General features: G+C 44.5%; 1 protein-coding gene across 2 annotated transcripts in view; it reads right to left on the bottom strand.

Annotated features, from left to right (window-relative positions):
- The window catches only part of LAMB2 (laminin subunit beta 2), a 73167-nt gene extending 61156 nt beyond the window's left edge, over positions 1-12011 (bottom strand). For both annotated transcript variants that reach the window (XR_014491672.1, XM_083355936.1), the window contains exons 1-2: positions 11832-12011; positions 638-807 (exon numbers count right to left, since the gene is read on the bottom strand). Coding sequence is in view for 1 of the 2 variants with exons in the window: in XM_083355936.1 (XP_083212062.1) it covers positions 638-807; positions 11832-11889 (228 nt within the window). In the remaining variant the exon portion in view is untranslated. The remainder of the gene's footprint in view (positions 1-637; positions 808-11831) is intronic.
- Between the last annotated feature and the right edge of the window lie 2259 nt (positions 12012-14270).

Below are 14270 nucleotides of genomic sequence, written 5' to 3'. Positions count from 1 at the left end.
ACAGGTTATAAGTTGAGGACTGCCTGTACAGTGAAAAGGGCTGTGATCCAGTTGTCTTATAACTAAAAGAGACATAGTGCTCATGTAGGAGTCCGCCATTGGAGTAGTTTTTAAGAATACTCTCAACTCTCTGAAGGCTTGCATACCTTTGAAAACTGTCAAGAAATAGCATCTCCACGATTTAATGTTATGTCACCATATTTGACATCTTGAATTGGGGGGAGCAATTTGTTTCTATTTCTGATTTTTAGAAATAATGTAGGTCAGATCCTGACTTGGGTATCCCATTCATGAGCCAGAAAGGGGTTTTTAGATTCTTTTTATCCTACCTTTATGATAAATAATAGCCAGTTGTTAATAAATACTATAATAGGGTGGGTGAGAGTTAAATATTATTAGCCAGAAACCAGGAGATCATAAGTTCTAGTTTTTCCTGAGGCACCAAGCCAGCTGAGTGATTCTGGGCCAGTCAATCTCTCACAGCCCGAGGAAGCAAACAATGGCAAACCACTTCTGAAATGTTGTCATGAAAACTGCAGGGACTTGTCCAATTGCCTGGAGTCAACAATGACTCAAAGGCACACATTATTATTGTTGCTGTTGTTGTTCTTACCTATTTTTGTCATCCAATACTCACCTGCAAATGACTGACAATGCAGTAAGGCTGTGGGTGACGCAGGCCGCAGGTAGAAGTGACAGAGAGGCGATCAGCCCTGCCTACCAGCAGATCTCCAGTGGCTGGGTGGCAGCTGCCATGGGAACAGCCATGGGCATGTTCAGGTTCCTGGCACAGCACTCCTCCCAGCACTGTGGAGACAGGACAGGGCCTTAAGAAGTACTGAATCATTAAGAGCCAAATTACAAGCAGCGAATGAGATTAGCAGTATTTGGATTTGTTCAAAGCAAAATCTAGGTTAAGATGTGTGGACTTCAAATCCCAGAATTGCCCAGCCAGGGAATTCTGGGATTTGAAGTCTGCACATCTTAAAGCAGCCTCTAAAATGGTGGCATCACATTGGATTAACAAGTTTGGGGAAGGTATTTCACATCTCCCTCTTGTTCTGATCAGGCAGGAGATAGCTGATATAACAGAAACACTGACCCAGCTGGAGGGATTGCTGACAGCCACCCAGGATAAGAATTTCAATGCCAATCATGCGCTGGGCACCCTGGAGCGTGGCATTCAGAGTCTCAACTTTAGCCTAGCAGATCTGAAATGCCAGTTTAGTATTCTCATAAACAACGTGTTGGGTAAGTGTTTTCTGCCATTGTACAGTCTAGAACAAGAGTAGGCAACTTTGGCTTTTATGACTCATGGACTTCAACTCCCAGAATTCCTGAGCCAGCATGGCTCCGCTTGGAAACCTCTCCCTTTCCCCTCAGCATGGCTGGCTCAGGAATTCTGGGAGTTGAAGTCCACAAGTCATAAAAGAGCCAAGGTTGCCCACCCCTGATAGAGCAAAACAGTAATTTTCCACCTGAAAAATTATTGGAAAATAAACTTTGTGTACTGCATAATTATTCAAGAGGAAAATATTAGGATCAGGGCAAGATATCTGTTTAGTAACCATCAAAAAACAAATCTGAGATATGAAGATAAAAGTTAATTAATCAAAAATGTTTTAGGGTGTACTTGACTCCCCAAAGAATGTATTTGAAATTTTGGACATCATTACGCCTATGAAAGGAACTTGTAGGTTCACTGACTCATATGAAATGTGATTGTTTGCTATTATTTTAGAATAGTGTAGTAATGTATGTAAATATATTTAGGGGAAAGTCTCTAAATGTTAATGATGTTGGTGTGATGTTGAACTATCTATCAAAACTTTGTCCTCTGACTCTTTATCAGAAATTGTGGTTGTATCAACCATGGCAGATGGCTAAAATAATTAAACTGAGAAATTGGAATAGCGATATTAATCCAGACGTTAAGGGATTATTGTTAGTAATGTGTGATTTATCTGTGATTATGTGTGTGCAGCACAGAATAGGCAAAGCACCCTCTGGCTTTGCTCCCTTCCTCACCAGCTGTTCCTCCTCCTCGATTCCTTTGTCATAAAGCCATAAGACCCAAGTGGCTTAAAAGCTTTTGAAATTAATAAACCCCAAAATAAACAACACAAGTTGAATAAAATGTGAGAATCACTAACAGAACCAACTTGCCAGCAACGTTTGGGTGGGGGGAAGGTAGACTTAGGATTTCCCTTCCCTTCCCTTCCCTTTTTCTATATACAGGTAGTCTTCAACTTATGACCACAATTGAACCCAACATTGCTAAACAAGACAGTTGTTAAGTGAATCTTCATCCATTTTATGACCTTTATGGCCACAGTTGTTAAGTGAAGCACCGAGGTTGTAAAGTTAGTACACGTTTGTTAAGTGAATCTGGCGTCCGAAATTGACTTTGCTTGTCAGAAGGTTACAAAAGGGGATCACATGACCCTGGGACACTGCAACCGTCATAAATATGAGTCACTTGCCAAGCGTCTGAATTTCTGTCATGTGACCATGGAGATGCTGCAGTGGTTGTGTGAAAAACATTATAAGTCACATTTTCCAGTACCATTGTAACTTTAAATGGTCGCTAAACAAACTGTTGAAAGTTGACAACTAGCTGTAGTTGCCAATCACTGATCTGCAGATTCCTTCGTGTTACGAGCTGAGGCAAAGTGAAGGACTGAGCTGGTTATAGCATTATACAGTTACATTATTTCACCTAGCATACAATTTCATTGTTATGTTGTTCCAGACCCCAACACTGCCAAAAGCGGAACGGCAGCATTCAGAAACTGACCAGAATTTACCACAAAATTGTGCCCACATTCAGCTTGAAAACCCAGGAAATGCCTGGCTCCCACTATAGAACACCTAACTTTGGCTGTGGGGTGGTAAAATCTAACAGTTTTTCCACACCATAAAGCTAGCACTGGATGGTGTGGAAATGATGGCAAAATTTTCTTTTGATACTATAGCTCAGACATGTCAAACACAAGGCCCGGGGGCCGGATCCGGCCCACGAAGTGGTTTCATGCGGCCCGCGAAGCCATCCTGGAAACAGTGAGGGAACGGCCCCCACTGCCTTGGCCCTGGCCCAGTGACCCTCCTTCTGCCAGAGACCCTCAGATCTGTCCCACTCCTGCCCAGGCCCCCATAGGCACCCTTGATGCCAACGATGTAGAGCTGGCCACGCCCACCCAGTAGGCCATATGCACTCTAGCCACGCCCACCCAGTAGGCCACGCCCACCCTGGCCATACCCACCCGGCCCCTTGAGGGCAACCGCAATGCTGATGCGGCCCTCAATGAAATTGAGTTTGACACCCCTGCTATAGCTAAAAAAAAAAGCTTAAAGTTGGGCAGAAGATGAAGGAAACATCATGGGAATGAAATGAAAAATTGCTACACAGGCCGTCCTCAACTTGGCGAACAATGAGTTACAATGGACACCCCAAAAGGCACTTACAACCAAGCACCCTATTGTCTCCCCTTCAGATACATAACTGCATTTTGGACACTTGGCAACCAGCCTGAATTTACAGTCATTTGCACAATCCTGCAGTTAAGCGACCACGATTTACAAAGTTTTTGCCAAAAATTGGCATTTGCTTCCAGTTTTCAGCAAAAACGCCCCATAGGAAACTATGGATTTGGTTGGCAATTGTGGCGTTCTCTTAATGACCACCAGAAAACAAAGATGTAAAATTGGATTAATCATGTGACAACCCGCTTTACGACTATCAGGATTTATTACCATAATTGCCAGGCTCCATTGCGGTCATAAATCAAGGACTATTGTAATCAAAAGAAGATTTTGCTGTGGTTTAGTGCAAATGGGGAGCACACCCCGGGGCACTTAAGCTAGGTTTTGTTGTTGTTGTTGTTAGTTGCGAAGTCGTGTCCGACCCATCGCGACCCTATGGACAATGTTCCTCCAGGCCTTCCTGTCCTCTACCATCTTCTGGAGTCCATTTAGGCTCACACCTACTGCTTCAGTGACTCCATCCAGCCACCTCATTCTCTGTCGTCCCCTTCTTCTCTTGCCCTCAACCTTTCCCAGCATGAGGCTCTTCTCCAGTGAGTCCTTCCTTCTCATTAGGTGGCCAAAGTATTTGAGTTTTAGCTTCAGGATCTGGCCTTCTAAAGAGCAGTCAGGGTTGATCTCCTCTAGGACTGACCGGTTTGATCGCCTTGCAGTCCAAGGTACTCGCAGGAGTCTTCTCCAGCACCATAGTTCAAAGGCTTCAATTCTTTGGCCCTCAGCCTTTCTTATGGTCCAGCTTTCACTGCCATACATTGCAACTGGGAAGACCATAGCCTTGACTATACGCACTTTTGTTGACAGGGTGATGTCTCTGCTTTTTAGTGTGCTGTCTAGATTTGCCATGGCTTTCCTCCCCAGGAGCAAGCGTCTTTTAATTTCTTGGCTACAGTCCCCATCTGCGGTGATCTTGGAGCCCAGGAAAATAAAATCTGTCACTACCTCCATTTCTTCCCCATCTATTTGCCAGGAATTGAGAGGGCCGGATGCCATGATCTTGGTTTTCTTAATGTTTAGTTTCAACCCAAGTTTTGCACTCTCCTTCTTCACTCGCAACAAAAGGCTCTTTAGTTCCTCTTCACTTTCTGCCATTAGAGTGGTATCATCTGCATATCTTAGGTTGTTGATGTTTCTTCCGGCAATCTTAATTCCAACTTTTGATTCATCTAGCCCTGCCTTTCTCATGATGTGCTCTGCATATAAGTTAAATAGGCAAGGTGACAGTATACAGCCTTGCCGGACACCTTTCCCAATTTTGAACCAATCAGTGGTTCCGTGTCCAGTTCTCACTGTTGCTTCTTGACCCGCATATAGGTTTCTCAAGAGACAAATAAGATGGTCTGGTATCCCCATCTCTTTAAGGACTTGCCACAGTTTGTTATGATCCACACAATCAAAGGCTTTAGCATAGTCAATGAACCAGAAGTAGATGTTTTTCTGGAACTCTCTAGCTTTCTCCATGATCCAGCGTATGTTAGCAATTTGATCTCTTGTTCCTCTGCCTCTTCGAAATCCTGCCTGTACTTCTGGTAGTTCTCGATCCACATACTGCTGGAGTCTAGCTTGTAGAATTTTAAGCATAACTTTACTAGCATGAGAAATGAGTGCAATGGTGCGATAGTTTGAACATTCTTTGGCACTGCCTTTCTTTGGAATTGGAATGTAAACTGATCTTTTCCAATCCTGTGGCCACTGTTGAGTTTTCCAAATTTGCTGGCAAATTGAGTGTAGCACTTTTACTGCATCGTCTTTTAAGATTTTGAATAGCTCAGCTGGAATACTGTCACCTCCACTAGCTTTGTTGTTGCTCAGCTTTTCTAAGGCCCACTTCACTTCACATTCTAGGATGTCTGGCTCGAGGTCAGTGACCACCTCATTGTGATTATCAGGGACGTTAAGCTCATTCTTGTATAGTTCTTCTGTGTAATTTTGCCACCACTTCTTGATCTCTTCTGCCTCTGTTAGGTCCCTGCCATTTTGGTCCTTTATCATGCCCATTTTTGCATGAAACGTTCCTTTCATCTCTCCAATTTTCTTGAAAAGATCTCTGGTCCTCCCTATTCTATTGTTTTCTTCTATTTCTTTGCATTGTTCATTTAAGAAGACATTCTTATCTCTTCTAGCTATTCTTTGGAATTCTGCATTTAATTGGGCGTATCTTTCTTTTTCTCCCTTGCCTTTCGCTTCCCTTCTTTCCTCAGCTATTTGCAAAGCTTCCTCAGACAGCCATTTTGCTTTCTTGCATTTCTTTTTCTTTGGGATGGTTTTGGTTGCTACTTCTTGTACAATGTTGCGAACCTCTGTCCATAGTTCTTCAGGCACTCTGTCTATCAGATCTAATTCCTTAAATCTATTTGTCACCTCTACTGTATATTCAACATGGATATGATTTAATTCATACCTGACTGGCCTAGCGCTTTTCCCTACTTTCTTTAATTTAAGCCTAAACTTTGCAACAAGAAGCTCATGGTCTGAGCCACAGTCAGCTCCTGGTCTTGTTTTTACTGACTGTATAGAGCTTCTCCATCTTTGGCTGCAGAGCATATAGTCAATCTGATTTCTGTGTTGACCGTCTGGTGATGTCCATGTGTAAAGCCGTCTCTTGGGTTGTTGGAAAAGAGTGTTTGCTATGACCATTGTATTCTCTTGACAAAATTCTATCAGCCTGTGCCCTGCTTCATTTTGTACTCCAAGGCCAAACTTGCCTGTTATTCCAGTTATCTTTTGGCTTCCTACTTTAGCATTCCAATCCCCCATGATGATAAGGACATCATTTTTGGGTGTTAGTTCTATAAGGTGCTGTAGAGCTTCATAGAACCGGTCAATTTCATCCTCTTCAGCACCGGTGGTTGGGGCATAGACTTGGACTACTGTGATATTGAATGGTTTGCCTTGGATTCGAACTGAGATCATTCTGTCATTTTGAGGACTGTATCCTAGTATTGCTTTTCCTACTTTTTTATTGACTATGAAGGCTACTCCATTTCTTCTGAGGGATTCTTGCCCGCAGTAGTATACCTGATGGTCATCTGAATTAAATTCACCCATTCCTGTCCATTTTAGTTCGCTGATACCTAAGATGTCAATGTTTAGTCTTGTCATCTCTTGTTTGACCACGTCCAGCTTGCCTTGATTCATGGATCTTACATTCCAGGTTCCTATGGAGAAAAAATCTTTACAGCATCGGACTTTCCTTTCACCACCAGACATATCCACAGCTGAGCGTCCTTTCGGCTTTGGCCCAGTCGCTTCATTCTTTCTGGCGCTACTAGTACTAGCCCTCTGCTCTTCCCCAGTAGCATATTGGACGCCTTCCGACCTGAGGGGCTCATCTTCCAGCGTCATATTGTTTTGCCTTTTGGTACTGTCCATAGGGTTTTCATGGCAAAGATACTGGAGTGGGTTGCCATTTCCTTCTCCAGTGGATCACGTTTTGTCAGAACTCTCTGCTATGACCTGTCCGTCTTGGGTGGCCCTGCACGGCATAGCTCATAGCTTCATTGAATTACGCAAGCCCCTTCGCCACGACAAGGCAGTAATCCATGAAGGGGAAGCTAGGTTTACTGAAAGTAAAGAGACGAACAAAAAAGAACAGGCATAGCTAAACACTTCAACAAAATTCACTAAATTTAATCAGAAAAACGTATGGCTCAATCCTCTGCATATTTACTGAGCAATGATCTCCTGGGAGCTAAATGGAAATGATTTCCAGGTAACTATGTAAGTTATTTTTCCTGAAATCAGTGTGTTTTTGGTGGCATAATGCCCAAATGAAGGAAAACACATCTCTAATGCATTCTATTTCTTACTAGGAAATAAGTATCTTTTTCGGACTCCTGAAGAAATAGTTTATTGAAAGAATACCTGTTTTATTGTGTTAATTTTTTACAGGGTCTGCCATTTGATGTGCTGCTTTGACTTTTTTCTTCTTTCTTGACAATATAGAGGGAGCGACTGGTAAACACTCCAGTCTTATGCATTCCATAGCGCTTGGCCCACAGTCAAGTTTTTTTTTTAACTTAAATACACTTAACCCCCTACCAAAGAACATCCATCACATACCATCATACCAGAGATGTCTTTCTCAGTCTAATGGGGGAAGAGAGGGAGAAGACGGGCCAGATCATTTTGTTCCGAACCAAAGTTCCTTAAATATACAAAATTATTAAATCTGCATATAAACACATTTTAATGAAGATTTGGACTTTAAAGAAGACAGAACAGGGGTGGTCTTTAGTTCGTCTATTTATTATTCAGATTTAAGAAACGCTTTTCAAATTGTTCTCCTCCCCTGCATTTTATCTTGATAGAAAGAAAGCATGAAATATTTCTATAAGACTCAGATGAATAGAAACTCTATGTCTAAAGCAGATGTGAACTGAAAAACTGTCTTGGACAAAAGTTTACAAGAGCCCCACACAAAATTTTCTTTAAAAAAATTAATGGTAATAATCCAGAGATTGGTGCAGTAGTTAAGGCACAAGGCTATAAACTGGGTGATAGTAAATTCCAATCCCACATTAGACAGGAAGTCAGCTGGGTGACTTTGGGTCTATCATTCTCTCTCAGCTCTAGGAAGGAGGAGGCAAGGGCGAAGCACTGAAGCTAGTCCAGGCAATTTCCAGGAGTCAAAATGTGACTCGAAAGCAATACAGGAAGTCCTCATCTTACTATCGCAGTGGAGCCTAAAATTTCTGTTGCTAAACAAGACAGTTGTTAACTGAGCTGTGTGCCGTTTTTACAACCTGTTTTGTCACCATCTATAAGTGAATAATTATAGCTGTCAAATGAATCATGTGGTTGTTAAGTGAATTTGGCATTCCCTGACTTTGCTTGTTGGAACTCGGCTGGGACAGTTACAAATGGTGATTACATGACCCTGAGAGTGCAACTGTCATAAATACACTTCAGTTGTCATGCACCTGACTTTCGATCACGTGACCATAGGGATGCTGCAATGGTCGTTAAGTGTGAAACCTGGTTATTTTTGGCACTATTTCCAGTGTCATTGTAACTTCAAGCAGTCACTAAACGAATGGTTGTAAGTTGAGGACTACCTGCAATCCAGAGCTGGTTTTAAACCTGGAAGGATTTCAATTTGGTTTGGCTTTGAGTCACATTCCCCATCTGTTAAATGAAGCTCAAGGCTATTTGATGTCATAGCGAGAAGGTGGAGGACAGATGTAAGAACGGGCAGTGGCTATTGGAATCTGTCCTCCATCTTCTCACTATCTATGCTCTTCTCTGTCTATCTATGCTCTGCCCCAGAGATTCAGTGATGCAGGCCCAATTCACACTGTTGGCCCTAAGGAATCTTAGCAGATCTTTCAGATCGAATTGGGCTTCCTTCCTCCAGATTCTTCACCCTAATTCTTCCACCTGTTTCTGTGGCTCATGCAAGGGTGGGGCTGGAAAAGAGAAATGTCAAAGCTGCCCTCCCCTCCTCTTCCTTTAGGCCTGAGAGCGGAAGCTGCAGCACTGCCAGAAATAACCCTAGCGGGGATTGGCTCTGTTGTTCGGCCAGCCTGGCCCTGGGCCAGGGATGTGGGGGCTGAGAGTTGAATTTGTGAACGATGGCTGAGTTTCAGAGAACATCTCCTCTCCAGAGGCTGCGGCAGGGAGGCGACGGCACAGCCTCCAGGAGGGATTGCAGTCGTGTAAGTGGGGGTCCTGCTGGATGCCATGGCCAGGATTTTCTGTCCACCTTACCCAAGCTTTGGCTGCAGGATGGCATGCAAAACATTCTTCCATCCACCTGCTTCTTCTGTAGGGACGCCTACAGCTGCCACGGAGCCTTCAATCTCCCCACCGCCCTCTCGCATTTCGATGCTGCTTCCAGGCAGCTGGCCAATTCCCTGAGCCTCAAATCCTCTGGAGCCAAAACTTCAAAGGGAATTGGGAACAAAGGCTCCAGCTGGTGGAAATGGGTGTGCAGCTTCCCCACAACCAAGGTTGGTTAGAAATCAGCCAGGCACAGACCACACGCTCCATCTTACTCCAAAGGCATTAGGGAAAAAAAAGATATGGAGATTGGAGGTTAACGGGGGTCAACAAATACAAACAGTGAACAGATAGCCTCGCACGACTGTTTAATGGATTACAACTGGATTACAACTAGCGTAGCTATTCTGGAAGTCGAAGGGACCACAGTTAGGGAAGTCTCCATAAACTCAAAATTCACAAGTATAAAACTCTGATCCCACTGGTAAGAACGCACCACAAATTAGACTCTCCCTATCAGTGGGTTAGGACGCTGAGCCTGTCGATCAGAAGGTCGGCAGTTTGGCGGGTCGAATCCCGAGTGCCGTGAAACAGAGTGAGCGCCTGTTACTCGTCCCAGCTTCTGCCAACCTAGTAGTTCGAAAGCACGTAAAAATGCAAGTAGAAAAATAGGGACCACTACGGTGGGAAGGTAACAGCGTTCCGTGCGCCTTTGGCGTCTAGTCATGCTGGCCACATGACCACGGAGACGTCCTCGGACAAGCGCTGGCTCTTCAGTTTTGAAACGGAGATGAGCACCAGCTCCTAGAGTCAGAAATGACTAGCACGCATGTGCCGGGGAACCTTTACCTTTATTGTTAATACGAGGACTGAATCAAGGAGATTCAGGAGTAAAAAAATCCACATGGTAAGGGGAGGCTTCCTCCCTGCTCCTATGACAGACAGTGCTTCTTGGCATTTATTTTCATGGAGGATATGATCCAAGCCCTTTGGCTCTTGGGAACAGCATCTCCAGTCGGTCACTTATTTCAGGATCTCCTTCATTCCCTGAGAGTTTCTCCTGCACAAACAAACACCCCTAGGGCTGAGCTGCTGCTTATTGGAGCAGAGGGGGGGGGGAAATCAGGCAGTCGGGCTTTCTGTATCACAGCCCTCGGAAAGGGCCACTTGTTGATTTTCTGCCCTTTGCGCAATAAAGGCGGCAATCCCAACCCAGAACATTTAAATCCCAGCCTTTGTTGAGAACAGTGGTTCTCAACTTGTGGGTCTGCAGAGCTCTTGAGGGGGGAAGGGCGCAATGTCATCACAGAGGGCTTGAAGAAATACTATGATTGCAATCTTGAGTTAAGTCTTGGAGATCCATGGCTATGGGATTTAAAGGGGGGGCTGTAGTGAAGAAAAGGTTGAGAACCACTGACTTAGAAGACTAGTTGGGACTACCCCCCCATCCTCGTTCATGGCCAAAATTGAGGGATCACTCCCCTGTTGGCAGCCTCACCCACCCACCCCCAGACACGCACAAACACATACACACTAATTCGGAGCAGACTGCTTCACCGAAACCCCCAAAATTAGACTGACAAGCCTTTGCTGCGCCTTTCAGTGGACAGGAGGAAGGAGGGTGCTTGTGAGGCTGAAAGGTGGCTCCTTCGGGGATGACCGGGCGCTCCCTGCTCTCTCCAAGACCCCCCTCAGCTCTACTCAGCGGGGCCTGGTACCCCGGGAAAGAAAAACAAAACAAAAGATGTCGAGACTTTAGAAAGGGTACAGAGAAGCGCAACAAAGATGATTGGGGGGCTGGAGGCTAAAACATATAGGGAACGGTTGCTGGAATTGGGTATGTCTAGTTTAATCAAGAGAAGGACTAGGGGTGACATGATAGCAGTGTTCCAATATCTCAGGGGCTACCACAAAAAAGAGGGAGTCAAGCTATTCTCCCAAGCACCCGAAAGCAGGACAAGAAGCAACGGATGGAAACTAGTCAAGGAGAGAAGCAACCTAGAACTAAGGAGAAACTTCCTGACAGTTAGAACAATTAACCAGTGGAACAACCTGCCTCCAGAGGTGGTGAATGCTCCAACACTGGAGGTTTTTAAGAAGAGACTGGACAGCCATTTGCCTGAAATGCTATAGGGTTTCCTGCCTGAGCAGGGGGTTGGACTAGATGACCCCCAAGGTCCCTTCCAACATCATCAACCTTCTTCTTCTTTTTCTTTTTCTTTTTCTTTTTCTTTTTCTTTTTCTTCTTCTTTTTCTTCTTCTTCTTCTTCTTCTTCTTCTTCTTCTTCTTCTTCATCTTCTTCATCTTCTTCATCATCATCATTATTATTATTATTATTATTATTATTATTATTATTATTATTATTATTATTATTATTATTATTATTATTACCCCAAATTACGAGTGCACCCCTGCGCTTTCACCTCCTCTCCTTCCTCTCTACTCCGGAGGGTGCATGCTCCTCCCTTCAAAGGTAACCAACGCTTCCCGCCAACGAGGCATGTCCGGCGGCAGGTTCCCCCCCCCCATCTCCGAGGAGGGAGCGGAGATGGACGCGAGGAAGACTCACCTGCCAGGAGGAAACCCCACGCTCTGATGCCCGAAGCCGCCGGCCTGAAGGGAGCCATGGCGAGGAGAGCTGATCCACAGGCGACGGCCAAAAGATGCTGCTAGGAAAGGGGGACCTGAGGCGGAGATTCCCAAGGACAGGGCAGGGCAGGGCAGGGTGGCCCAGCCTTTCGCTTCGCCCAGGCCGCGCCTCTGACTCGGGACTGGCCCGGGTCACTCTTTTCTTCCTTGTCCCACCAGCAGCCGCTGTCCCCCCCCCCCCGCCCCAGCCGCTCACCTACCCCGCGCTGCGGGGAAAGAAAATAGCAGCTCGTCTCACGCCGGCGTCACGGCTGCTCCAAACATTCAACTTAGTCGGAAAAAGTTAGCAACAGGGCCGAAGGAAAAGCGCGGGCCGGATTCTGCTGGGATCTGGTGGTGCCCGAAAGCGCAAAACAGGCCCGCGCCCATTTGCAAACTCGGGTCTGCGCCGTCCTAAGTTTGGAAAACTTTGCGGGGATTCCCGATGGTTTGTTTCTTTGTTGGCTGGCATTCCAGGGCAGCTGTTTTAAGCCATTTGCGTCTAAAATGTTTCTTTCAAGTTCAGTGGCAGGCTCTACAGCAATTATTTTAAAAAAAGCAAGCCGGCTTTGCCGATTTATAATCTTTTTTTTCTCTCCTAGCTTTTCAAACAGAAGATGGCATCCTTACAATTGTCCTGAGAAGCAAGCTGCATTCTGAGGTGCCAATTATTGTTCGCATCTCCAAAACGTGACCCTTATTTGCTTAGTAAATTGTCAGGCCAGGGTTTTGTTTTTTATTCCAGAAGATCCGGGGTGCTCAAATGATTATATCTGTACACTTGGGGCAGCAATTTTCAATTCAGTGTTTTAAAGCAATTTATGACAATCTGTTATTAGCCCTTCTGCTTAGTTATGATAAAGTGGAGTTTGTAAGGATTAATAAATACAGTTCAGATGGATTAGTCTGATATTGGCATATCCTGAAGTTTTGAAAAGTTGGAATGTGCTCTTTGCTGCCTGGTAAAATGTTGCTTGGTTAAGAAAATACAGCGAGGGAGCAGGTTGAAGAATAGCCAAGTCTTCTCTGGTTTCTTGGCTTGTGGCAGGCATTGTACAAACACAAAAGGATTTCTTCTCTAAACATAACAAGATAAACTTGTGGCAGTTCAAAAACTAACACATTTATTCTGATGTGGGCTTTCACAGATTACATTAGTTTCAAAAGCTCATTCACAATAAATAAATCAGTGTTTAAAGTACTGTATTTATTTATTTATTTTTGCAACAGATTAATAGCCAGTCTTAAAAGTCATGCTACGTCAACCAGTTGTGCTGGCCACTAGATAGTTTTAAAGGAGGGCTGGATCTATTTGTTGCTTTTGTGACATGGTATCTCATTGGGCGCTTCCATGTTTGGGTCATTGCCACTGAAACTGGAATTTAACCACAGATATTGATGGAGAGGTTAGAATGCAGTATTGCAGACTAACTCTGCCCAGTGCCAGGAGTTTGATCCTGTCCCGCTCAAGATTGACTCAATCTTCCATCCTTCTGAGGTCAGTAATATGAGGACCCAGTTTGTTGGGGGCAGTATGCTGACTGCAAACTGTTTAGAGAGTGCTGTAAAACACTATGAAGTAGTGCTTCATAGTATATAAGTCTAAGTGCTATTGCTATTACTATATTCTTTGACAATCATTCTGTATTTTTAGTTAAAAAAGCATTCTTCAGATGGATTCCACATGAATTAAGTGTGAAATTAAATGAACCTTTATTGTCAAAGTACAAAGTACATTGAGATTAGCTGAGCCTCCCTTTGTGCTCCCACCCCCCAACACACAGTGACAACAGACCCTCCATCTTACTACACCATATGAACCAACTACACACACCGGCCTCCCAAGTCAATTCTGCATAAAATTCACAAAAGTTATTTCTCATTCAAAAGCCTAACAGCCCACGGATAAAAGCTGTTTTTCAGCCTATTGGTGTGGCTGGCTATACTCCTATATCTCCTACTTCGATGGTAGGAGAGTAAAGAGATACCGTCCAGAGTGTGAGTCATTCCTGAGAATTTTCCTCTTCCAAGGCAACGAGCCCTGGCGATGTCATCCAGTGGTGTCAGGGGACAGCCCACAATGTCTTGTGCTGTACTCACCACCCTCTGTAATACTTTCCTATCCGCGGCTGTCAGACCAGCATACCAAACCACAATACCATACGAGGACACTATAGTAGACCAGTAAAAGAGGGTCATAAGCCGTTGTTCTACCCTGTTCTTCCGCAAGACCCTAAGAAAGTGAAGCCTCTGTTGGGCCTTTCTAACCACCTGGTGTTAACTTTCCAGGTCAGATCTTCACAGACGTAGACTCCCAGAAATTTAAAGGAGGAAACTCTCCACACAGTCCTCCCCGATGTAAAGTGGGGCAGGTTCCTCC

This window comes from Vipera ursinii (genome assembly GCF_947247035.1).
Source record: "Vipera ursinii genome assembly, chromosome: 2".
Lineage (NCBI taxonomy): Eukaryota > Metazoa > Chordata > Lepidosauria > Squamata > Viperidae > Vipera > Vipera ursinii.
The sequence above is the reverse complement of the archived record's forward strand: the minus strand, read 5'-3'. Positions and strand labels throughout refer to the sequence as shown.